The 27,917-nt window shown below is 40.3% G+C and overlaps 1 protein-coding gene across 1 annotated transcript; it reads right to left on the minus strand.

The window, feature by feature from the left end:
• LOC149075210 (uncharacterized) lies at window positions 1-27,910 on the minus strand. Its single transcript, XM_089242496.1, has 7 exons — window positions 27,632-27,910; window positions 13,450-13,511; window positions 12,165-12,224; window positions 12,016-12,045; window positions 11,786-11,917; window positions 10,629-10,673; window positions 1-2,611 (listed from the first exon to the last, which is right to left on the minus strand). The coding sequence occupies exons 1-7, from the start codon at window positions 27,714-27,716 to the stop codon at window positions 2,285-2,287; spliced, it is 741 nt and encodes a 246-aa protein (XP_089098622.1). The 5' UTR covers window positions 27,717-27,910; the 3' UTR covers window positions 1-2,284.
• Between the last annotated feature and the right edge of the window lie 7 nt (window positions 27,911-27,917).

Consider the following 27,917-nt stretch of genomic DNA (forward strand, 5'->3'; position numbering starts at 1 on the left):
TCACTTCAACATGCAATACTTTATTTGCATACTTTAGTACATATCGACTCCAAAAGAAAACAAAATGGATCTATTCTAAGATATGAACTACGTACAATACAAAACTATACAACAAAGTCCAAAGTACTTTGTTATTGTAAAAGTGAGTATACAAAAATCTATAAACGACTCATTTTTTTAACTCTAAGATCTAATTGACTAACTACAAAGTATTCAGAATCAAATAACCCTCGGTTTCTATTAAATAGCTTCTCGTTCAAGCCATTGATGCTGACCATTTGGTGCGATCAAAGACACGTGGTATCAAGTGAGCGTCATAATCACCATCTCTCAAATGACAAGAATTTCTAATTGGCTAATAGTTTATTGTTCTAGACAAGGGTAGGAAAAGGCATCGCATAACTTTTTTTTCATTTTCCTTTTAGATTTTATTGTGATATCCGAGGCAAAATACATACAAACTACTTTATCAAACGTGTTTTCCCGAAAATAAGACCCGGCCTTATATAAGTTTTTGCTCCGGAAGATGCGTTAGGACTTATTTTCCAATTATGTCCTACTTTTCCGTTGTACGAAAATCTACATTAATTATACGTCCAAATATCTGCGAAATTTGGTTTGAATTTCTAACGACTCCCATTTAACGAGATCCATAATCTTTCATGCCCAGCAAAAGAGCTCTTATAAAATGATCATTCTGCAATACAATGCTCCTAGCGCATTGGCAATACAGCTGTCACTGACATGATCCCCGAGTAGGCCCCATGCGTTAGGATGGCCCTGCTTTCAATAGCTTATTTAACATACCTACAATATCACGAATATCGAGTTAGTCAGTCATTCTTGCGTGAATCCTTAGGCCAGCCGTCCAGTGGAAGCTACTACGACGAGCGAAAATAAGTCGCGTGTGTGCGCAAGACAGCTATAGTAGACTTGTGTATTGGCGTACGCAAAGGGGGGTTTTGGGGTTCTAACCCCCCCCCCTTAGCCGAAACTATAGTGTTATTTTGCTGGATAAAACGTAAACCCCCCTTGAGAAGAAAAAACAAATTGACCCCCATCCGGGAAAATTCTGCGTACGCCTGTGGGCTTGTATATACACGCCACTTGTTTTCGCCCGTAGTCGCTTCCAGTGGACTGTCAGAATCACTCTGGGGGGCGTTTACCTCTCGTCTAAGGCACAGACTTGAGCATTTACAGTTATTTTATTAAGATTGTCATTTATTTCAAGTATATATTTAATAATGGTAAATGATGATAACCAAATAACAAAATGTATGCAGGGCGTCCGCTCTTATCGTTCGTTGTTCAATGGCTATTTTCTGAACCGGTGGTGGTTTTATAGACAACTTTCAAGTAGAAAAAATGTTTCAAATGGTGTCGCCCATTATCTTAAACGCCACTCAAATGAAAAATATTAATTAAAAAGTTACAGAATTTAAATTTTTATACGGTCCCTTCGTCCTTTGACTCCCAATTAGAAAGTGGTTGGCCTGTCTCTCCTGACGCCACCAAAAAACATTCCATGCTTTTAAATGCAATATTCGCTGAGATATTTGAATTCAAATATGAGAGAAAAAGGAGAGAAAAAAGACAAACATAAAATAACGGGCAACGATCCTTTCCCTCATTTACGCTGTTCTTTCCCAACTTTCTTCCGATCTCCGAATTTAAATATCTCAGCGAATATTGCATTTAGAAACGTGTAAATTTTTTGTTGGTCTCAGAAGAGACAGGGCAACAACTTTCTAATTGGAGGTTAAAGCACGGGGGGGGGCCGTATAAAAAATTAAATTTCGTAACTTTTTTATTAATATTTTTTTCATTTGATCGGCATTTAAGATGATGAGCGACAGACGCCATTTGAAACATTTTTTCCAGTTGAAAGTTGTCTCCGAAACCAACGGTTCAGAAAATAGCCATTGGACGACGAACGATAAGAGTGCGGTAATACCATTATTTTAATTGAAATTCAATGCATTCGTCGAGCAACGAACGTAAAAATGCGTTCGTCTGGCTTTAGATTCAACTAGGGGCTAATTTTCGCGGTAGGCTTATGGTAGGAGCAACCTGCAAAATCAAGCTAGGGCTTATTTCTTGGTTAGATATCATTTTCGGGAAAACACATCGACAGCTCTCATCGCACTGCCATATGGTACGAGTTCATTGAAGCGTCTAAAAAATGTCGGATCACCACTAGCCATGCAACGCAACTAATTTTGTCTATACATCTATGTTGTTTTTTTGTATGTGCCCTTCTTCGTCTTCTCGACGTGGACCACAATCACTTGGAGTAGGACTCGTCGGACTGCGATCCATAATCATCATCGTAGTAGGATGTCGAGTCGCCACCGTAAGAGTAGCTGCCACCGTTGCCTCTGGTGTTGCCACCGCTGTCTCTGCCGTACAGCCTTCGAGACATGAAGGTCCTCGGGTAATAAGACATGTCCGGGTAGATGATACCTCTGCGTCTCCATTCCACCGAGTCCATCGGGTAAGAATCCGAATACATGGACGTGTCCCAAGCCGACGACGGTATTGCGCCTCGGCGGCTGTACATCCTGTAACCGTAACCGGCTGGTCTGTTCGTTGACATATCGTTCTGGCAGTACTGGGGGGAAAAACAAAGAAAACACAGATTATTTCGGTTTTGTGAATGGATCCGGAGAATTGAGTGATTATGTGGCGTTGTCCTAAGAAAAAGGTGATGCAAACCTCAAATCTCTGACACATGGAATTCCCAACATTCTGGAAGATTCCGGGCATGTCCCGGACATTTCTGCAATGCACGCAACTAGTTTCCTCAACGCTGTCAACAGGGGTGTAACACAAGTACCGTCTTAAGATCATCATATAACCTCCCCGGGCCAAGTGATTATTTCTTTACATCTAAATTTTTGTCCTCAACTCTCCGTGACCCTCTTAACGATCTGTCACGGTTCGGCTTCTACTCTATTTACTCCCGTGGCCACCTAAACGTCCCAGTACCACAACGTGGTATATGGCTTCAGGTTGAGAACCACTGGTCTAACCCTGCTAAAAGTTTGTGAGCCTAGTTCTGAGACACCCTGTAGACGCGCGTGCAATATAATTATTTACCAAAATCTCTTGTGTGACACCTGACTTTAGATCATTGGTTCTGGGGCCGTATGATCCCCTCGCGATCCTGTGATATTCTAGGGGAGCACAAGTGAGAATCAGATGAAAGGAGAGCCATAAGTGGTGAAGGGATCCCAAAAACCGGTGAAGAAATAAAGCTTCCAAGTGAAATACTCGGGGGGGGGGGAAGTGAATACTTCAAGAAAATACGGTAAAGCTGCCCACAGAACCAGAGCCGTTTTAACCCATGGACCCACTAGTCTCATATCCATGGGGTGGGGGGGGGGGAGCTACATGATGAGATCTGGTACCATGATTTTTTTCAAATGTAAATTCGTAAACTATTACTTTCAGCTAAGTACAGGATCCACAGACAACTTTTTTTCCCTGAGACCCAAGATATTTAGACGACCATGCATGAAATCCCCACAAGAAGTGGGGATTTCACTGATTTCTAGAAGTTCACTGAACTCTAGCCCAGGGTAGGCGCGGACTCTGGGTGATATGTCGAGAGGTTTGATTTATTGTTCAGGTTCGTTGGATCATCATCTCGTATTTTATATAAAGTATATATATAATATACATGCAGACCTATTTCTTCTATATAATTCATTTCTTGAGAGGGATGATCACTTTCCGGATCTGTCCAGCCCAGGGTTCCAGAGATTGAGATCTTATTTAGAAAAAATTTGTTTGTTGTAAATTTAGTTTTTATTAAGTAATCTCGTACCTTTTAACATGGTGAAAAACATATGCTATGCTCCAATAGAAATATTATTTAACCATTGATTTATTTCAAAATTTTTACGCATGTCTTTGATTGTATGTGTTATCCTATGTTGGTGTATAGTTTTACATATCTGTAATACTTGATTTTTTGTAAATTTTCAAAAAATGCATTAAAAACAGCTGCTCGAATGATAAAATAATATGGCATCAATGTAATTGAATAAAAATTGATTCAAAACACAAAGGAAACTGTTCAGTTCATGAAATGAAGCGAAAGTTTGGGATTTCATTCACTTAATCTGAAAATTTCAAAAATTTTAAATATTAATTATTTAATTTAAAATTTTCAAAAAAATTTGAAATTTGAAATTCAATTTTTAGATTAAGTGAATGAAATCCCAAACTTTCGCTTCATTTCATGAACTGAACAGTTTCCTTTGTGTTTTGAATCAATTTTTATTCAATTACATTGATGCCATATTATTTTATCATTCGAGCAGCTGTTTTTAATGCATTTTTTGAAAATTTACAAAAAATCAAGTATTACAGATATGTAAAACTATACACCAACATAGGATAACACATACAATCAAAGACATGCGTAAAAATTTTGAAATAAACCAATGGTTAAATAATATTTCTATTGGAGCATAGCATATGTTTTTCACCATGTTAAAAGGTACGAGACCCCTTAAAAATTCAATTCGATGAGTAGAAAGGGTCTCGCTCTTGGATGAAAGCAGGGGGATTTTGATAAGATACGGAAGGCCACCAAAAGAAAATATTGTCCAGAGGGGCCCGTGGGCTGAAAAAGGTTGAGAACCACGAATCCAACCCTTCTAGATGTTTATATAACCCTGGTGCTGAGACTTTGTAGACGTGTGTTGTAATTATATTTACCAAAATCTCGTGTGTGACGCGTGACTCTAGATCCCCCCCCCCGCGTAAAAAAAGTACGCTATGCCATTTTTGGGGCGTTCGCCAAGGTACAATTATATTATGGGCAAATCAGCTATTTCCGAATCTCTAAAGGCCACGGGTCAGATATTTTTATTGTTTGCATGGGAAGGAGAAAGCCAAACACAGAATCAAGTGACCATTTTGTGACCAATTCAATTACGTTTAATAAGTTCTGTTCCCCGTAATTGGGGAAATAAAAAATGCTGAGAGATGATTTGGTCACGCGAAGAATGACCGTCATCATGCAATACCTACATATTCATCTCTCGGCTATTCTCATTAGCGACAGGAAAATACAGTGCGCGTAAACATCAAAGCCTTGAGAACGGAGCAGGAAAAAAAATGGCACTCCTAAATTACGTTGATTTTGAGGGGAAAAAGTAAAAAAAACAACATCGCCATAATATTCAACGACTGGTTCCATTTACAGTCGAATTCGGGTACAACGGCATCGAAGATTCCGCGAATTTTTTTCCATTAAAACCAAGGCGTCGTTACAACCGAGTTTTTCTATTTTCGAAAAATGTCCTTTTTTTGACGAAAAATGTAATCGGATGCGGTCAAATGCTACGCAAAGAAGCTGTTTTTTCATTATGATTTGAGTGACCATATTCGATCGAGAGAAAACGGTAAATTTGGATCATAAATACGAGATATCATTGATTCTCGCCAAAAATATTAACTCAAAAGAAGGGATTGCCAAATATGGCAAATGAACTGCCTTTGCGAGAAATGAATTAGGAAATATATTTCACGGGGGGAGAGAAATGGCGAATAAGTGAGATGAATATAATAATAAAACCTATCTTTGCGGACACCTGCGGGGCAAAAAAATTCTTCCGCAAAAGAGGGGTTAATCAGGAGTTTGAAATGCATAGTTTTATTATACATGAGAAAACTATTATTTGGCCATAAAAGATGGGTGACCGTATCTGAGGGGGACGTTAAAAAGGGGTTTTACGCTGTTTACACAGTCATATTCATTTTTAGACAACTTATAAATTATGCAAAATACCTTCATCTCTGATTCCCTAGCAAAGATTTACGATTGAAGTACATTTCATCCAAAAAAAAAACGGGGAAAGCGGGACATTTTTGTAATGGAAGGAAGTCGGAAAGGGTGAAATATGGGAAAATACAGTAATGTGTCCCGTATACGGGTCACGTTAATTAGCAGCAGCACGTCGGAGCGCAAAATTTTACCCTTAAAATATCTTTTTTTTCCATCACTAGGGTATGAAAAACACCGAAAAATGTGTCGTTTTGTCCGACTTCGTGGCATTTCAATCGACGTTATAAAGCAAGGTTCATTAAAATTAATCTCTATGGGGATCCGCCCAGACTACTAATTACCGACGTTATAACGCAGGTGTCGTTACAACCGAGTTGACTATTCTTTACGGTAAAGTTGTTTCTTTTGCATACATTTCAATGAGCAGGAAAAAACAACATACAGTGTAGATTATATTCAAATGACACGAAGGAATCGATATTTTTGTCATCGATCATCGATGGGGTGGCGTTTGTTTTCAACGAATGATTATTTTCGTTGCAGAAATAACATGATTGTTAAAGCAAACATGGATAGAGGTTTGTTTCCCCCCCCCCGCCAGGGAATTTGATTGATTAGATATAGTATATAATCATTATACATAGGCCTCTGCGTGTGGAAGAGATTGTTTTACGCATTTGTATTTGCAAATTAAATAAAAGCGAGGAAATGTTTTCGATAAAATAAAGAAGTAGAAACGGGCGAAAAATGTCTGGTTTCAAGGATATCTTTTCCCAAACACGTGTGTGTTTCGGCCTTAACAGATCGCTCACCGTGTGCATATTTTATAGACAAAATTACAATTGGAGGTTGCTAATCTCCCACTGGTCCATCTCCTACCTTCACAATCGTCAACAAAGAGTTAAATTACTGAGTCAATTAAGTAATTACACTACAATAAACAGAGGATTCCCCCCCCCAGGGATCAAATTTGGCCCCATTACTTTTCATAATTTTTATAAATGATTTCTGCAAATTAAACATTTTCATTAAAAGAGCAATAATGTTTTTATTTATACAAAAATTGCCACGTTTTTAAGACAAATAAATTCAATTGGTCGAATGGTCGACGCGTTTCGGCTCTTCAATGGAGAGCCATTTTTTTTAATTTTTTTTTTGTGATAATAATGTTTTTGAACATTATTAGGCAAAGTTTTATCTACTCTTCAAAAATCTCATTATTTTTTGGAGTGCTTGAAAAGTGATGCCCGGCATTTTGTTTTGTTTTTTCTAAGGAATGGGGGGGGGGCAGGGAAGGGCTGTTCATTGAATTCAAAGATGGCAATCGATTTCCAAAATTTCGGTTATTTCGCATTTCGTTTATCCGGAGTAAATGGCAAAAACTATCGCTTTCCGACCCCTTCATGTTCTGAAGTGCGTGGTATTTTTTTCCCCCGGAGTTCGTAATTTACATCAAAATGGCGGTCGTCATGAAACTGCACATACATAATGGCATGTTCATTATTTAACGTGACCATACGTCCCGTATTTCCCGAGACATTCCCGATTTTTTCTGTTTATCTGGCCGTCTCCACTTTTTTTTTTATAAAAATGTCAATTTGTTATTTTCATCTAAAAAGTTGATACAAGTAATTTTCATAACTCAATAGCTATAAGGTGACATTATTTTCAGAGTTATTTATTTGCATTTTCTCTGAATATTCCACGCATTGGCAACACTTCGAGCGTTTTACGAGAACGCACCAGACAGATTTTATTATTCGGACACAGCGTATTTATTTGGAAATCGGCCAAACCTGTAATAAAACATTAGTTACTACAGTTTTTTCTTTGTTGTTGGATTGTATTTTGATACAAAGTGAGTTTGGAAATATTTATCGAGTCAGTGTTTATCTATATGCGTAAACCATACAGAGTGTTATGCTTTTGGCTTTTTTTGTTTGTCAAAAGCCTGCTATTTTTCACATTTGACAGACAGCTGCGAACGATTAAATTCATTAACAGATTTAATTCAAAATCTTACGCGTTGAGAGTAACATTGATTTTTTTAAATAAAACTTGGACGCGTGGCCCGTGAATCTCATTGATATTATCCCCCTTTTTTATTATGTATTTTGCAGAGTGAACACATTCAGAGCAGAAAGTAAAAATGTAAACAAATATATGGAAACGTTCTGGTCGAAGTCTTTTTCCCTCCACTTAAGGGGGGAATGAAAAACAAATTTGAATCAATCAACCAATTAATGAGACACAAAATAGTCGTAATTCTCGAATCACCAGAAATGAACTTATTATGAAAATCTTTTCACACTTGCGGATATAAAACCGCTATTTGTGGTGCGTATTTTAGAAAGTTTTCGTAATTTGGCAACTGTTTGGCGGCAACTGGCGATGTCCCGTATTTTTTCGTATTTTGTGACCGAAATGTCGCGTGTTTTTCTCGAGGAAATATGGTCAGCCTACTTTTGTTACGTGCGAACAAAAAAACACGAATCTCACGCCGGGTGCAAACAAACATCGTGACTCATGGCATGTACAGTATGTCATAGGAAATGCCACGCCAACTGAACCAGCATTTGCGAACAGTTCCACGAATTTTGTTTTACCCTGCAAAAAAAAAACCACAATAAGTAACCATCGATTATTATTATATTGCTCGTGGCGGAAATTCGGGAAACGTAAGTTGAACTTTCGCATCAGTGACTCGCATTTTATAGGAGCTCGACTCATGCCGAAAATGCGGATGCAAAATGATGCCACGTGGCTCTAATAACCCTTCGCATTCATTACCGAAAGTTTCTCATTAGGTCATGGTCCCAAACATGAGTCGAGTTCGTATAAACACTCGTCGCACCGCAAAGTTGATAATTTGCCGGAACAACGTGACGGGAATGCAAATGAACAGCAACGAACACTGCCGCGGACAGAGGCGTCTGCACGCCAAATGCAAATTCCAGACACGACTACTGTTGGCGGTGGGGAAATATTTCCGTTAAAATATTCCGCAAAGGGCCGACATTTTAAGACGGAAAAACTGGAGCATCGACGAGTTTTCGTGTTTTTTTGAACGATTTCTCGAAACTCGATTAAATTACGAATAAATTTCGCGGAATGAACACACGGTCTGTCGAATATCCATTATTTATTGTATAAAGAACTCGGCACCGATAATAATTGTAAATAACTATTGCAATACAACTCACGTATTAAGACGTTTAACAGAGAATAAAATTTGAGTTCAAATGAAATTTTAAATGTCGAAAAATAACTTTCCCCTTCTTTATTTTCCCACATACACTTCATCTCTTCACGTTTTTAGCTCCAAAAGTAATTGCCACGAAATTTTCGATGTGCTCCCCCTTATACAGGGGGCACAACTAGGGTGTACTTCTCTCTCTCTCTCTCTCTCTCCATACAACATAATTCCAATTAGAAAAAGCATTCAAATAACGTGTGGACCTCAGATACGTCATTCATATTGCAAGGGGTTGCATAGTTATTAACATTGGCGTATGCAAAGGTGGGGGGTTTTGGGGTTCTAACCCCCCCCCCCCTTGAGCCAAGATTATAGTGTTATTTTTCAGGAAAAAACGTAACCCCCCCCCCCCGCAGAAGGAAAAAATCTGAAACCCCCCGCTCTGCGTACGCCTATGGTTATTAAAATAAGAAAAACAATTTTTTTATTAGGCCACTCTGTTCTCGAAAACCGAGCTAGAAAGTTGTTGCTCTGTTTCCCCTGAGGCCAACAACAAAAAAAAAATTCACTTTATTAAGTGTAATAAAAGTGCAATTGGTTAAATGGTTTTAACGCCATATATATCCTGTTTTTCCCCCAACTATCCTCCGCTTTTTGAATTATCTCTGTTAATATTGCACTTATTATATTGAATATTTTTGTTGTCGTCAGGAGATATAGGGCAACAACTTCCTAATTTTTGAGTACAGGGTGTCCGTATAAAAAGTCAACAATTTTATTTTAATAACTATACAACCCCTTGCAATATGAATGACCCACGCGTTATTTGGATACTTTTCTAATTGGATAAACAGTAATTTTCGATTTGTGCACCCTGTATAAGGGAGAGCACATCGAAAATTTCGTGGCAATTACTTTTGGGAGCTAAAAGCGTGAAGAGATGAAGTGTATGTGGGAAAATAAAGAAGGGGAAAGTCATTTTTTTACATTTAAGATTTCATTTGAACTCAAATTTTATTCTCTGTTAAACGTCTAAATACGTGAGTTGTATTGCACAATAGTTATTTACAATTATTATCAGTGTGGAAAGTTTTGTTTTACGTCATTTTCAATATTTTTTCCAGTCACCCGATCAGCAAATGGTAAGAGGCCAATTCACAATTATCGTTTCCCCTCACCACAAAACCAAAGGTTCGTATCTAGAATGTGAAGTCGAGAATCCGAGTCCCACTGATAATGAGCAAATAAAAACGGTTTCTTTATTCGCTTTGTAGTACAAAAACTTTTTCTACTGATCGATTGAAACAGATATTATTCAAATACCGAGCAGCCGAAGTTCTCACTAATTGTGGTTTCGATTTACAGGCGCCTTATTTGCACCTAATTTTTAATTATAAGTACCTCGGATAACGCAGAAACTCAGTAAATCGAGGCTAGAATAATCGGAGTCCTATTTTTCAAACAATATGTTCATCTTTTCTCAGCCACCTCGTTGGGCATTTTGCCTGTTGTGGCGTTGTATTTGTATTTGTATAAGATTTCGGTACGTCTTTTCACGTATCAAAAAGGATTTCTCGCTCGGTTTTTTGTGGATTGCAAATTAAAAAGTAATTGATAAAGCAGAATAATTACCCTGGAGAGTTCGTTTCTGATGCAGTTCAGATTCTGTTGCTGCCGCTGAAGAGGAAAAAAAGAGATAATATTCGTTAGCATGGAATATATAATAAATTGTGTTGCAACGTGTACGGCAATATTATACTATTTATACTTTTCTTTTGCATAGAAAACGACTCGTGCGCAAACAGCACACTGGAGCGATACTACAAGCGCGATACAACTTGCAAATTTTCAGGTTTTTAACGAATCCGTGTCGAGTTGGAGGTGGTATCGCTCCAGCGTGGAATGTACCTCAGGGTATAGTGGCCCGGATTGTTTGTTTTATCCCTTGAGTTCATTTTACGTCCGATTTCGCGACAGGGGATTTCACACATTCTTGCACTGATTAATCTTACTTTTAATTTCCCTTTTGAATCGAACAAGGCTCAGGCTTCAGCACCAATTGTCACCACCATTGTCAACCAAAGATGGACGACATCGTGTAGGACTTCATTTAAATTAAAATGAAGTTTACGTGCACTATATACTGTATAATCGCATATGAAGATGAGACTTTATGAGCGCTTACCACGACTAGTATGTTGTAAATTTTCTTCTGTTATAGCATTTCATATAGAATTGCAATTTTTCCGAAACGTGTCCATTAGTTTTTCAGAACTTCGGCAAAATGCGCAAATGCTCTTAATTTTGAACGTCGATGAAATTCGGCCACAGCACGAAGCACGATATTTAGAGCAGGGGTTCTTAACCTTTTGTGTTGTACGGATCCTCCAACGGACCCCGTTGCGAAATAATATTTAATTCGTAACAATGTGTTAATTATTTTCTCAGACAAGCTCAAGGACCTTCTGAGCAAGGCCGGTTCTGAACATTTTTCAAGTGTAAGCGAACAATATTTTAGTGATAAAAAATCACCCCCTCCCCTTCAGTTGCCACCCTAAAAAATCAGATTTCCTTCAGTTGGCGCCGCGTAATTCGCTGGATCCTATATCCGGCCCTGCTTCTGAGATCTCTCCAAGGAACCCCAAGGGGTCCGTGGATCCCGGGTTAAAAAAAACCCTAATTTGGAGATATCGATATACATATGGGATTGAGAGGGAAGGGGTTATACGAAATATGCGAGGTTTTAAAAATCGTAATTCGTGCCAGTAAGTGTATTTGATAGTATTTACCGAATTGTGTTGCGCTCGACAAATTTCGGCTGCCCTGCGCAGTATTTCACCTTCGGGAAATCTCTCCGACGACGACGACGACGAATAGCCGTTGTTTTGCGATGACATCGTCATCAGTAGCGTAGAGTTCGTCTGAAACAAAGCACAAATTAATTCACAACTCGATAATTTTTTCCACGTTATTACAATGAAAAATGCTCGGAAGTCGTCGAGTGTCAAAAGCTACTCACGACGGCGATTCTGCTGATGCAATCCATTGCCTGAAAGTGAAATAACGACAAGGAAATGATAACTGTATCTAATATTAATCGATTATTCATCGATGACGTATTTAATACACGCGAATTTATCATCGAATCAGGTTGGAATGAAAGCTCACCTTCATCTGGTACCTGGTCGAGCTGCAGTTGTTTTCTCTGATGCAACACGTGACGTAAATCTGCAAAAATCACAACATACGCAATTATTACGTTGAAGTCCGTCCTCCACACAATGCAGTGGCTCCCAACATTTTGTGGTTCCATTACCTCTAACATGTGCGTACCCCGTACATGCTCAACCTATGATTCGCCGGCTAAATTTGGCCCTCGGAGTCGTAAGACGTAGTCCGTGACCTCGAACCTAATTTTGCAAAATGTACTAGGTGGCACGTTACCAGATCACTCAAGTGACCCGCGTTGCGGCACATGGACAGACAGGAGAGGCTCGCGGCACATGGACAGATCATTTTAATGACCCGCGGCTCGTTTTCTGATTGCTTCAGCGTCTCAGACGGCCAGTGTTTAGTTCCAATCGGTCCGCGACACATTTCCAGATCACTGAATTGACCCGTGGTGTAGTTCCACATCACTTAGGCTTCCCGCGACACGTTCCCAGATAACTTAAGTGAGATGCTGCATAGTTCCATAGGCACATAGTGACCGGCGGCACAATTCCAGCGGCCTTAATTGACCAGCGGAAAATTTCCAGATAACTTGAGTGACCCGCGGCGCAGTTCAAGATTACTCCAGCGACTCGCTGCACATTTCGAGATCACTGAAGTAACCTGTGGTGCATTTGCGGATCACTTTAGTGACTAGTAATGCATTTGCCGATCACTCAAGTGGCCCGCAAGGCATTTTCAAAACTACTGAATTGGCCCGCACTTTCCATGAGGTTGATCACCCTTAGCGTACCTCCTTGCATGTTGTGCCACAACGAATCTTTTGTTTAACAAACTTTAATTCTTTTTTGCCGCCGTTGCTGATAGTTTTTCGCGTACCTCTGAGCAGCCCGTAAAATAACCCCCTTCCAGGGATACCCGTAGTTGGGAACCACTACTCTAATCAGGTCCGCCTTAAAGAACATCACGGGGGCCCCTGGACAAAGTGATTTTTTTTGGTGAGGCCCCTACCTGGCTAGAAAAATACCCCCGACTCTTTGTTTATATACTTACTCCGGAAAATTGTAACCGAATTTCATTATCGTGCCCCTTTGAGCTCGCGGCCCTCGGGCCGTGTCCGGGTCGACCCACGCGTTAAGACGGCACTAACTCTAACTAGACGCCGGTTATTATACATTTGTACATGACATCATTCCAGAGCAACGCGCACTGCATTTTGAACAAGTGCAAATTAAAAACAGTCAGTGAAATTCTTCGAAAAGATGAGATTGGATGAGCTTACCTGGGTAGGTACAGCCGATCTCAGGCAATCGTCCAATTGCGTCGCAGACTCTTGAGACGACCCTACGAAGACACCCACACGTCAGTCCGTTGCACGCATTAACAAATGACAATGGGGAGATCTATTAAATTTCTCTATGCCCGGGCCACACAATGGGCTCCCGCCGCTAAAACCCGTATTCGATCGACGCCATACTATTAGTTAGTACAGTATCAGAACCGTTACTAGAAATTTATTGCGGAGGGGGAGGGAGGCAAAGTGGGTGACAAATACATAGATTTGACCATGTCATTTCATAAAAATCAGTCATTTGTCAACATTTCGGTGGGGCCAGACCTCCTGGTCCTCCCCCACCTCTCGTTTCGGCCTTGCCTATTATGGTGTTGGCTCGATGCACTGCGGTGGTTGGATGGATGGATTTGGTTTTCTGCAGTGTTCATTTGAAAATAAGGATGCCCGGGTATATCCGGGCAAATCTAGAGGTGCAAATGCGAGCCGGTCTGTGAGTAACAGACTTTACAGTATTTTTAATTGCAAAATATCCATTCGTTGCCAGTTCCTTCCTTTCTGAAGACAGATGGCAGCCTCTGGCACAATATTTACGTATATGCGTCATTAAGTTCCATTGAAAGCACGCTTCCTACACACATGAAAAGATCTGCCGAAGTTTAAGAGTTGGTAGAAATCCATCGAGGCAATCACTTTTTGTCATGAGCTCATGAGATTCGTGGTCGGAAACGAATCACAAGGGCTCTAGGGGGCGCACCAATCGTAAATTTTATGTTAGCGTAACGGGTGTTTGCTTTTCCCAGCCTTACGTAGACGCTACAATTTTTTAGAAAATTTATATAAACTTTGGGTCGCCGTGACGAATGGTCGCATTTTTCGGAGCTCTTCAGCGTTAGTAGTATAACGAGAATCTACGGAGAAGCAGAGAATCGTCAAAATCTACGGTGTTTGGGTGTCCTGCTTGGATCGCATGTGGATAATGCATCAGCTTGCTGTCAACGAAGATATCTTTTGATGGCGAAGCTTTCTCATCGTGAATCAGTGTGTACAAGTGTCAGTGTTTCAGTTCAGCCGATTTGTGTTCTCCCTGTGATTCCCCCAGTGTTTTCGTCTGCCCCTTTTCCCTTGTGTTTTTCCTTTTCAGATTTTCCGGTTGGATCTATCCAGGTGAGTTCTATTCTTGTAGTAAGTGCTCAATGGGTTTGATTTGTCCTTTTGCAAATGTGGGGAACATTCATGTTGTCAGAGAACTGTGCTCTCTGGCAGAGGATTACCATGATTCCCTTAATAAGAAAGAGGAATTTGAAAAACTTGTATTTAATTGGTTGAAAATCAGTTATGAAGAGGGTAATTCCCTAAATATCAATGACGAATGTGCTATAGCACAAAAACTTGAGGATGTAATTGCTGTATATGTTGTCTTGTTGGAATCCTCTCCGAGTGAGGAGGAAATTTTGCATGAAAAAGTACTAAAAATATCTCATGCTTTTTTTGAAGAGGTCAATGCAAGTACATGCATTCATAGTAGCAAGCTTAGATTTAAGTCGGTAATTCCGAAACTTAGTGAAATCCCCACCTCGCCCTTTTGTGAAAAGAGGGCAAGGCGCAAGAAAGATAGGGGCAAAAAGAAAAATGGGAAAAAGAGGAATACTGATGAAGAAGTTTCCAAAAAGGGAGATAGTCCGGATAATTGTTATGATAAGGGGGATGAACATTACTCTGGGATGAGCACCTCTAAAAGGGCAGGTAAGAGTAAGAAAAAGGATGTACATAACAAAATAGAGTACGACTCAGTTACTTCGTCGTGCTCCAGTAGTGATACGTGTGACACCTGTACATCGGGTTCTACGGACAGTAGTTCATCTACTGTGTCATCAGATTCACCCCCGCCTGAGAGCTCAAGCGTGCTCATGGGGCTAAATGACTCTAGTGAATATACGCTTCCTATATTAGATATTCAGAATAGTACACTAAATTTTTCGATAAATGACACAATGGCTATGTCAAATGATAACATACCCAATAATAATTCGACGCTGTCTCCTTCTAAATTGTTACTGGAAAATACCTCGGATGTTTCAGAGGCAAATGATATTGGTCAAGTGTTGGCTGAACAATCGGACAGTGGTAATGACACACACAGCACTCCTGTACAAATTAAAACAGGTACAAAAACAAGTAACGACAAAAGATCAGATGGTAATGACAGATGTGATGAAATAGCTGATAGCAATGATGGACTTTCGGTTATTTTTGGTAAAAAAAAGAAAAAATCAATAGATAACACATTGCACAATACACAACACTTACAGAACTTTCAAGTTAGTGTTCCCACTACAAATTCAGACTCTGATGGCTGTAATGATGATAACGAAGGGTTCATTATGGTAACAAAAAATAAAAAAAAGAGTAACATTCCCCCAATAATACTTTCTGATTGGGGAAACAAGTGGTTACAGGATTTCAGTGAAATTAAAGCAAAATGTGAATTTCCTCCACAACAGAAGCCAACAGGTGATAATATGACTTTTCAGGTTTTTTCGGAGAAAGATCACCGTACTGTCACAAAAATTTTTGACGAAAAAAAATACAAATATCATACATATCAGACTAAAGGTAATCGAACCATCAAATTTGTGATAAGAGGTCTGCCTGCGAATATAAAACCGCAGGAGATATCGGATGACCTGTCTAAACAGGGGTATCCCACTGTGAAGGTAGTTAATATGAAGAACTATTCGTCTGGTAGAGTACTACCGTTATTCTTAGTAGAGGTGACGATTGAAAATAAGAAGTTTGCAAATGTTAAAAACATAGGGGATATCCCAATCAGTATCGAACGTTATAGGGGTAACCAGGTGCCTCTTCAATGTAGGAACTGTATGTTGATGGGACATAGTTCATATTTTTGCAAAAATTTGCCTGTATGTTCGTTCTGCTCAGGCAATCATGAGACTAGAAGTTGCGTTGTCAAAGGTGATAAGAAATATCTGAAGTGTTTTTTCTGTGGAGGAAGCCATACGGCTAGATTTTCAGGATGCAGTGCCAGACCTGGAGTTACAAACAGGAACACACGTACTTTTTTGCCTTTAATACCTACTGGTATTAAAACACCTAATCTTGATGACTTCCCAACCTTAGTTGGACAAGAGGAAGAAAATTTCAACATAGGGTCTAATTCACTTTTTGTTCGATCTAAACAAGGGATGGACTTAAAACAACATAATACTTCCCTGTCAGCTCAAATGTGTACAGAAGAGGAAAAACTGGAATTACTGCGTAGACAGGTTGAGTTACACAGTGTTTTACACGATGGCCCTCACCCTCTGGGTATTGGTAAAATGCACAGAACTACTGATGAATGGAAGGAGGAGTTACAAAAACTCTTACATCGTGATGTAATGCATGACATCATTACACACACTGAGGAACTTGACATGAGTGGTGTTGAAGTAACAGAGGAAGTAAATGTGCACAGTTCTGAGGAAAGTATGAGAGTGCAGATTGAAAATAATCAAAAAACTGTTAACTTCGGTGCTAAGACATTAGAAGACAAGACACAAAATACTGATAACGAGGGTTCTGTGGTCATAGATAAAGTTGTGAACATACTTGAGTCAGCTAAAATTGACTCTGATAAGGCTAAACTGATTATTGCAACTCTAATTCAAATTTTCGAACAGCCTAACAATAGCTCAATTAATTAATGCCCCCCCCAGGCCATTGACCCTAATGGCCTGGAATGCAAATAGCTTAAGAGGAAGTACAAAAGAGATTTTCAAACAAACTCTTTTTGATCATCAAATTGATATAGCATTGATAAATGAGACATGGTTATTACCTAGCAATAAATACGAGGTTAATGGATACCAATGTATAAGAAGGGATAGACTTCATAATAGGGGGGGAGGAGTCGCCTTATTTATTAGGAACAATATCCCTTTTCAGCATTATGCACTCTCTGACTCTTACAATATTGAAGCAGTAGCTGCCACCATATATGTAAACAGAGTGGCTATGAGATTCTGTGCAATTTACAAGCCCCCGAATAACAATTTAGATATGGATCTCTTAAAAGAGATTTTTAACACAACTTTACCTGTCTTGGCAATAGGAGATTGGAACTGTAAATCTTCTCTTTTCCACTCCAGAACAACAAACAGACAGGGTAGGATATTGAGGAAATTCTGCCTGGATAATTTTTTGGAGGTTATATCTTCACCGGAGCCTACACACCATCCTCCTCAAAATTTTGGGTTTCCGGATGTTATAGACTTTGGAATTGCTAAGAACTTTTTACACAATATTAATATGCATGTCAAACCATTGCTTTCATCACCTCATAATCCACTTTTCCTTACAATAGATTTCTTGATTCCAAGGAAAAAGTTAATCTGGAATCAAATTGACTGGGCTCAGTACACTAATATTTTAGAGGAATTACCGGTCATTGAACTTAATGATCCAAGTGCTTTGGATATTGACCAAGCAGTTGATCATGTTACTACGGTAATTAATAATACAATAAAAGAAGTAACAACAGTTAAGCGAAGTCCCAAAAACAATTTTGGATTACCAAAAGAAATTCTTGAAAAAATCCAACACAAAAATAGAGTTAGAAAAAAATGGCAAATGTACAGGGGCAATTTGGATAAAATTATACTAAACAGATTACAGAAAGAAATCAAAAAAGAGGTCGCAAATTATGTCAATGAAAGGTTTTCAGATTTCATTGGTAATGCAACAGCAGAAAACGGAGGTCTCTGGAAAGCTTGGAGAATCTGCAAACCCAAAAACACAAGACTTAATAAAATTCAGACAACAGCTGGGAATCTGGTTTTTACTGATCAAGAGATAGCTGACACTTTTGCAGAAGTGTATGAAAATCAGTTCACCAGGAATACCAATCAACCATTAAACACATACCAAAGACTGAGACACAGGGTGGCCTCTTATCTATATAATGCTGCGAATTCCCCACAAGGTCACGTGGAACTAACCTCAACAAATGAAATTAGGGACATTATTAAACATCTGGATATTAAAAAAGCAGCTGGTATCGACGGAATTAGCAATAAAGCTTTAAAGTGTTTACCAGATAATACTGTAGAATCGATTAGGAATATTTTTAATTCTGCCTTACAGAACAATTATTTTCCTTCCCCCTGGAAGAAATCAATAATCAGGGCAATACATAAACCTAGTACTGATCCTATACTGGCAGGAAATTATAGACCAATTAGTCTTCTTAGTAATCTTAGCAAATTATTCGAAAGAATTGTGGCACCCAGGCTATTACAGTATATTGACACAAACAACGTCATAAGACCTGAGCAGCATGGGTTCAGGTCCCAACATTCATGTGTTACGCAGCTGCTAAGAGTGTCTGAATTTATCACAAATGCATTTAATAATTTTGACCATGTTGCTTCTGCGTTCCTCGATATCTCAAAGGCCTTTGACCGTTGCGACCATGTCACATTACTTGCCAAGCTAATCCACCTTGACTTCCCACCATATTTTATAATTTTCTTTTATAATTACCTTTTGGGTAGGACGTTTCAGGTTAAGATACAAGATACTCTTTCAGATGTTAAAAATATCCGAGCCTCTGTGCCACAGGGTAGTGTGTTGGGCCCGCAATTGTTCCTCTTATATATTAATGATATACCAGCTCCGCTGAATGGAACAATTGCGTTATTTGCAGACGACTGTGCGGTGTTGTGCAGCAGCAGAAGTGCATCACAAGCAGTGGAAAATTTACAGGATACTCTGGATCACATCGAATACTGGTGTGATAAATCTGCTATCAAATTGAATGCTGCCAAGTGCAAATTCATGTGGTTTACGCGACGACGTAAACTTCCCAGACAACTTATCCAAATTGGTGACCAGTTTTTAAGACCAGTAAATCAGGTAAAGTATCTGGGATGTACACTAAACAAAAATCTTTCATTTTCTTCACATATTGAATTTGTCAAAAATAAGACTAATGGAGTAATGGGCATGTTAAACAAAATCACGTTTCCACAGGCCAAATTGACATTGCATAACAAAATCATCCTCTTTAAATCAATACTCAGACCTACCCTACTTTATGCATCCCCTGCTTGGGCCCATGCTTGCAAGATGAATATTAAAAACTTACAAACTGTTCAAAATAAAATTCTTAGAAGATTCACTAATGCTCCATGGTTCATCAGAGGTTTAAATATTAGGAAAGACTTGAATATTCCACATATATTTGACTATATACAAACTCTAAACAAAGATCAGTTTGACAGAATGAGAGAGTCTACGTACCAACACCTTGCTGACATAGTGGACTATGATGTACAAGCCATAGGGAAATATAGGAGACCACAGCAGATATTCCATTTAAATTGGAATAATCTATAGCTGATAATTGTATATATGAAAATGTTGACACCATATGTATATATATAACGGTAGTTGAAATTTTATAGTGTATTCATTAGAAGTTGAATCTTGTGTTGTACATAATTCTTAATTTCTGAGCACTTACTGAATAGAACTCTTATGTATGTATATATCTCACTGTATACTTTGATCTTGAACAATTAGAATAGTAGTGGCATTTTTGAATGTGCCCATCTGGTTTTTGACTGTAAACCCTTATGGAGTTGAAATGATGTTGGCGAAATACTAACTTACAGTCAGTTATGTATTAGGACTGCCATTAACTGGAAGGTACAGTAATAAGTTTGATATGGAAGGTACATAATAGGCTTGTTATGGAAAATTACATCTTCAAAACGTATATTGAGGTTTTTGCGCTGCGTCCCCCATGCAGTGTTTTTTCCCCTTTTTTCCCCCTGTATAGAAGGGACTTTTACGAGTGAAGCTCTCTATGGTGTTTCTGTTCTTGGTGTTTCTGCATAAGGACTGTCGGTTGTGGTGGCATAAAAAAAAAAAACAAAAAAAAAAAAACAAACTCTGGCTTAAATTTGTATAGTCTGACCATTGACGACCAGCTGATGTTTTTCTTTTTCTCTTTCCTCTTCTCCCCTTAAGCTTTTTCATTCTTTCACTCTTCATAGGCCTTCCTGGCCAGTTTGTATGCTGACAGTCGTCCGCATAGGATGGGAATCAGCTAAAAGTTCTATTCTGGTCTGGTCTGGTACAATTTTTTAAGAACTCGCGCCCCAGATTCTGAAGGGGACGGTCGTGTTTTTTGCTCGCTCCAACTAGGGAGCCATTTCTTTTTTCATTACAGATCCCGACATGGCTAGGACCAAAAAGAAGCCGAGGCAAGCCGCAGCCAAGCCAGCGCCTGCTACCGAGAAGAAGCATCACTGCCTACTGCATCACGAATCTCTTGTTAAGAACTCAATTGCATGGCGAAAATTTTTTTCGGAAGTGGACTGCACTCGGCGGGATTACAAACTTCGCTCCAAAGAGGAGACAGCAAATGACCCCCATCTCCAGAGCCAGGCCGTGATTCTTCTCATAGACGTCTCGACGAGCATCAACACCAGGATCACCACCGAGATCCGATGTGAACATGAACGACAATTCCTGGAAATTGTTCAAACTCATCGAACCTCGTCATATGAGAATGACGTCGTGGTCAGGCTGAAGGATTTTGAGGGAACATCGTGTCTCCTCTACGAAGACCAACCCTCAAACGAAATCCTCCCGGATCAGGCCTCGCCAAATCCGACCGAGGTCACTTTTATTTGCAGATCACAATGTCCGGGTGCTGTTATACAGACACCCGAGGTAATCGCTGACAAAGAACCGACGCCTCTCCCGGACGCTGAATCTTCCTCCCAACATTTGGAGCTACGGGACAAGCCCGTCCCGTATGCTTCTCCTGAAGGACGTATGGCATCCACTCAACCAGACAGAGATCCAACGTCCCCGACCCAGGACACGCCAGCTCAGCCCAAGATCCCCGACACGTCGCCCATTGGTCCAGCGTCCTCCAACAGCCAATCAGAGCAAGGCTCTGAGGCCTGGTCAATCATGGTTGACAGCAAGGGAAATTGGTTCGGCATAGATGCTTATCTATCCGAAATCTGCACTGAACATTTCTCCGCGACCATAATAGATGGTCAAATCAAAGTCTCTTTTCAGGAAAAAAAAGACTTCTTGGCGGCAAAAGACTGGCTCCATAACAAAGGGCTCACGCCGAAGCCAAAAGAAAAACGCTCAGATTTCTTCACAGTCCTTCTCAGAGGTCTCGAGAGAACAGCCAAAGCCACCGACATAAAGTCGGCCCTCGAAACCCTAGGTTTCAAAGTAAGGAAAGCCGAACTCTTCCGCAAGGCGAATCCAACCAAGCCAGGCGTTTGGAGAATCACGCTCCCCAAAACTGAAGAGAATAGGAAAATCTTGCTCCTAAAAAAAATACACCACCTCAACATCACTGTGGAGCGGTACATCCGGAACTTTCACACATTCCAGTGCCACCGATGCCTCGGATTCTCGCATTTTGCGGCAACCTGCACACTGCCATACAGATGTGTCAAGTGCACGACCTCCCACGAGCCGGGAAAATGCTGCAAGGTGCCGGGATCCGATCCACCGGAGTGCGCCCTGTGCTCTGGACCGCACCCAGCAAACTTCAAAAAATGTCCAGTCTTTCTCGACATCACGTCGCAAAAAAAAAATAATAAGAAGGACAAAACCAACACTCAAGGAGGAAAAACCACCATTCCCTCCCTTTCCTTTTCCAGGAGCAGCCGGCACCCTTCCAAGTCTGTGCTCCCAGCGAAGGTTCTGGCCAAATTTGAACTTTTCTTAAAGGGCAAATCGACATCTCCGCCACCGGCCACTACCAGGGGACCCCCCGGCCTTAGGTCAACGGGGCCACCCCCATCCAGATCTCCGACAGCCAACTCCAGCCGAGCCGTCTCGCCAGTCCGCCCGAGAAGTGAGTCGAGATCGCTTGGAAAAGTAATAGATGACTTCACCTCCATCGTTAGCGACATGGCCGCCGACAACATCATGGATGGACTTGCGCTCGATGAACTTCGCTCATTTTTCCATCAAGCGGAGCGACTGAAAAAAAGATGGACGTTGGAGATAACTTAGGCCTACTCTAAGTTATCAATCTTCCCTTTATTTTCCTGGTATCCTCTTTCCAAAAATTCAAAAATCTCTTCAAAAAAACTTAATAATTTAAAAAAAAAAAAAAAAAAAAAAATTTTCTTTTATTTTTAACTAACATTTAATTTATTTTCTAACCAACTTTTCCCTATCGTCTAGGAACTTTGTCTTCTATTTTTTCTTTATTTTCAGATCCTAGATTGCAGAGAGGTCCAGCCAATCCAAGGGCTCCATCCAGCGGTCCAATCACAGAAGACCAGTCTCTCCGGCTTTCTTCACCAGCTATACTTCTTCACTAAAACGACTAACCTTTTGGGGTTGTGACGGCATTATTCAGCTCCGGAATTAATTTTATTAATTCCGAGATCCAGAACCACTCTTCCAAATTCAGTTCAGCGCATATTCCTGTCGCATTGTCTTTTAAAACTTCTCCCCCAGCACTATTGTGCACATCTGCAAAAAATTACGAAAATTTAAATTTCATTAGCGGATTCTACCCAACTTTGACCATGGCCCTTGGGTCAAGAAATTTATTTCTTGGCCCATTGACACTTAGCTGCCAGGCCTTTTGTAAGCCGCTGCAATAGCCCTGAGGGCAGGACTCGGCACAAAATCCTCGCATTCCGCATTCCGCACAATTTTTTAAATACCCTGCGTATTCATTTACCGGCAAGAAAGATACAACGCGTGCATTTACTGCTACGTCCAAAAAATTCCGAAACTTATTTTATTTCGAAATAACGAGTACAGATAGGTGCTTCCTTCCAAGGGCGCAATTATGCATTTTTGTCATTGTTCATGCGAAGATGTAAACGTGGATCGCAAGCCTCTTTTTGCCACATCCTGAAACGCCTTCGTCAACAGGATAGGATGTGGCAAAAGGATAATTGCGAATTGCCTACAACGTTACAATTATTCAATCATTGCACTTCAATCATAGTTAGAAAAATTGATGGTAGATGGCAGCCCTACACATAAGAAGGGTTACTCAGTAACAAACTTCGCGTTAGGTTCACAACACGTACACGAGCATTCCAACATGTACCAATTCATTAGAAATTCCGCAGAGGAAGGTGGACGAAGTCTGTATGCAATTAAGTAATAAAGCCTTCGTCGCTGCACTTCTTCGTAATCTGAGAATCGTTGCTCCTTAAGTAGAGTTGCGAGACGTCCTCCTTTTCGACGTCATTTCAAGCGTCCTCCTACGTTTTGGAAAATTTGTCCTATTGTCCTCCTTTTCAGTTTCCGGAATCATTCTTCCCCCCCCCCCCCCCCCACGAGGAAAATTTGTTTTCACTCTGAAACAGTTTCAGTAAAAGATAATTTTTTTTCATTGACATGAGAGTTTGTGTGTGTGTGTGTGTGTGTGTGTTTTCACTTTTTTACTTATTTTTGACCAATCACCGTCGAAATGACCAGAATACAAGAACCCAAGTTGAGTCCAATCAGGGCAGATACTATTCTAACCATGGCCCGGTTTGCCCCAAGATAATATGAAAAAGACAGTCTGAAAAACAGCTCCTGAAGAAGAAAACTGCGACATCCATTTTCAGAATACCATTATTCGCTCACTAACAGCAAATGTCGTGCACTGAAGTGGAGAGGGGATGTTACCTCTTCCATTCAGAAATAAAGTAGCAGGTGGCCCGCGCTTCGTGGCGCAATCCTCAAGAAGGCTAGCTCTCAACGAGGCCATGAAAGCGTTCCGAAATTCCAATAACTGTAATAACAGACAGGTTGGTGGCCAAAAAAACCATCGCCATCCTCCAGGCAAAGGCCGTAAAGCAATAAAACTGGTGAGAACAATTCATTATAAGCGATGGAAGAGGGATCGGTATTTGTTTTTTTTTTCTCCCTGTTTTTGCTTTTTTGTGTTTTGGTTGGGAAAAAGTATTATGGTGGCCTGGTTTTTTTTTTTTGTCATTATAGTGGCGTCATCTGTTGTGGAAATTGGGAAAAGTAACGTTATCTAGAGGGCGCGCAGTCATCCTCCTTTCTTAGTTTTTGAATTTGGTAACCCCATCCCACTGCCCTATCCTTTAGCAAATTCCTTATCTGAAGTCACGTGGAGGCAATATCGGGGGAAAATAAGTTCAGGCCCGTCATTTAGGGGGGGGGCAGGGGCTTTGAAAATACCCAGGGCCCTGGCTTTTGAAAATACACTACAAATGGTATGTATATATATATATATATATATATATATATGCGTACCTTTAGTACATGCTCTTTGCCCCCCCCTCTGGAAAAAGGTGAAATGACGGCCCCGAATAAGTTGATTCTGAAAGTATCGGAATGTGATGTGTTTTGTGACAGGTAATCTTACACCAGGAGGTACCTGTGAGTCCTTAAATGTCTGCATGATTCGGTGAGATGCGAGCGACCAGAACTTTGGAAGGCCAAGTCTTGGGTGGTTCCATCACGACAGTGCGCCGGCTCACAGGTCCCTCCTGCTATCAGATTACCTGTCAAAACATCACATTCCGATACTTTCAAAACCAACTTATTTTCCCCCGATCTTGCTTCCACGTGACGCGATTCTCAGGTTCAGGCCGCTGCAGGATGTGGCAAAAGGAGGCTTGCAGTCCGCATTTACATCTTTGTACGAACAATGGCAAAAATCATAGAAAGGGTGGTTACTTCGAGAGAAACACCAAGTAAACAGGTTCTATCTGTACTCATCCTTCCGTAATAAAATTCAGTTCCGGAACTTTTTGAACGCATTAGTACTACATTACTTGGAAATTTACCTGTTGGATACGAAAGAACCTTGAGATAATCCCAAGTTAACAACTTAATACTTTGTAGAATTTTTGGCACCTCTTGTTCGCGGAATTCCTCGACTTACGAGTAATACTGTTAAGAGCGAAAAATATTCGCTGTAATGCTTCGACTTACGAGCAAACTTAAGGAATGGAAGAGGTCGTGTTTTTGTAGAAAAGATGTCGATTTTGCTTCTCTCACATCTCCATACATCCTCCCTAAATCTTTAAGTAATTATTTTTGAATAATTAATTTCTTTTTACAAATACAAATACAAATACAACGCCACAACAGGCAAATTGCCCAACGAGGTGGCTGACTTAAGAACATCATGGATCCCCGAGCCCCTACCTACTACTGCTACACCACACATGCACCCCCCCCCCCCCCGCGGAACCCCCCAACAAATCGGTACATGCGGGAATGTGCGTGTACGTGTAGTGCAACCTGACGTAAAGTTTGTTTCTGTGTAATGCTTGTTATGGGTAGTGCTGTCATCTGCCCCCAGTTTTACTAACTATGAGTGAAGTGTTATGGTTGAATGATTTACCGTTGTACGACTGTTGCTCTCTGTGGCGAGACTTTTTAACGGGGAGATCGGCTCGCATTTGCGCCTTGAAGTTGGGAACCACAGAAAACCAACTTCAGCCGACCACCGCTGTGGGGTTCGAACCCGGATCCTCGCATCACGAGTCCGGCACTATAATTTTAAGTGCCGGACTATATAATTAAGTTTTAAGGAAAAAAAGCCGCAGAGAAGTATTAGATGATCCGCATCAAGAAATTCCAAGGTTTATTTTTTTAATTTTTTTTGCATGTAATACACGGGGGAGAGAATGTTGTAATGTCACAGCTCATCCGTACGCCAGTACAGGAGTAACTTTCAAAAACGAATTGAACTCGTAACGCCACTTCGTATGTTTATTTAGCAAATATTTTTTGATATCAACTACAAAATGCGTGAATTATGATCTATACCTAGGATTTGTTAGGAATTACCAAAAGATGTAGATTTGTGATAATGGATCTCAATGTGATCACTTGATATGAAATTAACTCTTTTGCGAGAAACTTCGGCTTGCCAGTGTAATTCGTCCCGTAACTTGCTCGTAATCCAAAAACACTCGTACGTCGAATCAAATTTGCCCTCGAGATTGTGATGGAAAGAGTCGAACGATTCTTCCCACAACTGTCTCTTCCCTCAAGATAAAATGCAGTTTGGTGTATTTTTACTTATTTTATTATTGAAGGCTCGGGTATGTCTGGAATATCGAGGGGGAATGTCAATCTGAAATCCTTGCTTGCAATAATACATAAACAGAAGCGGATTTATGGTTTTTCTGCGTGTGGGCTACACAAATTTTGTTACCCTTCTTGTTTTATTCTGACTCAAATTTTTTTGACCATTCATTCCTCGAATTTTCCACCACTGCACGGGCTATTGCCCACTTAGTGCACCCCCTACTTGCCCCTGTAAATATAACTCTGTCTCTAAGTCACTCTTTTGGTGAATCACGTCCTTGCATACTTTCTTGATCACTCACTAACCTTGTCTCTCGCTCTATGTCACTCCCATGCTTACACTCTCTCTAGGTCACTTTTTTGGTCACTCATTGACCTGTTCCTTCACTCTCTACGTTACTCTTTTGGTCCCTCCCATGCGTACACAGTCTCTAGGTCCACCGTCTGTGAGCTGTACTAATTTTGACACCCTTCCTGTACATAGCAAGAAAACTGTGAGACAATCTTTTATGTGCTTGTGCTATGAATGCCACTCACGCGTATACGCATATGCACAGAGCCCCGAAAAAATGCTTGGAACGTATTGGAAGCTGACGCTTCTGAACAGTGTTGACTGTTTGATCACGCGACGATGATAGTCAACGTGAATACACCCAAAGCATTCGCATACTAGACTGGTCATCATGTAGGAGGCTTTGGTCTACTCACCACTAGTATTGCAAGTGATATTTCGTTTACAAATGCCACAACACAGGCAAAATGCCCAACGAGGTGGTTGAGGAAAAGATGCCCATAAAAAAATATGGTTGTCGAACAAATATCTAAACTATATCCAGTCAACATCTGTTAAAACTTTCAAAATTATTTGCTCGTATTGCAAGACGTCTCCTCATTAATCGAGTAAAAATGTGTTTAAAATTTTCCCTCAAGTAATGACACAGGATTTCGTTCTAGGATGAAAAACACGGTTCGCGTTGACATCTCAAAGTGTGAAAACGATATTCAGCACTCGCTATACGCGAGCGGGTGTGACTGGATTAAAAGGTGAAGATCGCTTGTTCGAAATCGAATAGTATGATTTTAAATACGTACTTACCCGAATTAGGATCGCGACACGCGACGAGGTCGTTAAAGGCACACAACGCCGTCCATACCACGACGAAAGAAATGAACTTGACCATTTCGACGAGCTTCTCCGGGACACGAGTGGCCGAACTATAGGGTGACCGAAGCACGAAATGAAACGAGAACCCGATCTCGAGATCGCTTATAGTGACAGGTGGAGGCTTCGACGAACCATAATGTACAGAATGCAGCAAAACAACATGGGACCACCCCCCTCCTTCACGAGAAGATACATCTTCAAAGTAGAAAGCACTCGA

The sequence above is a fragment of the Pholcus phalangioides genome, unplaced genomic scaffold (assembly GCF_987345545.1).
Source record: "Pholcus phalangioides strain wild (caught in Gottingen) unplaced genomic scaffold, Ppha-v1.0 ptg000015l_1, whole genome shotgun sequence".
Lineage (NCBI taxonomy): Eukaryota > Metazoa > Arthropoda > Arachnida > Araneae > Pholcidae > Pholcus > Pholcus phalangioides.

Excerpts from the sequence above, each read along its gene's own strand:
- LOC149075210 (XM_089242496.1), bottom strand. The coding sequence starts at position 27,716 with ATGGTCAAGTTCATTTCTTTCGTCGTGGTATGGACGGCGTTGTGTGCC. Across the intron at positions 12,225-13,449 it reads GATCGGCTGTACCTACCCAG|ATTTACGTCACGTGTTGCAT; the intron begins GTAAGCTCATCC and ends TGATTTTTGCAG. Across the intron at positions 10,674-11,785 it reads GTCGAGCGCAACACAATTCG|CGGCAGCAACAGAATCTGAA; the intron begins GTAAATACTATC and ends TTTCCTCTTCAG.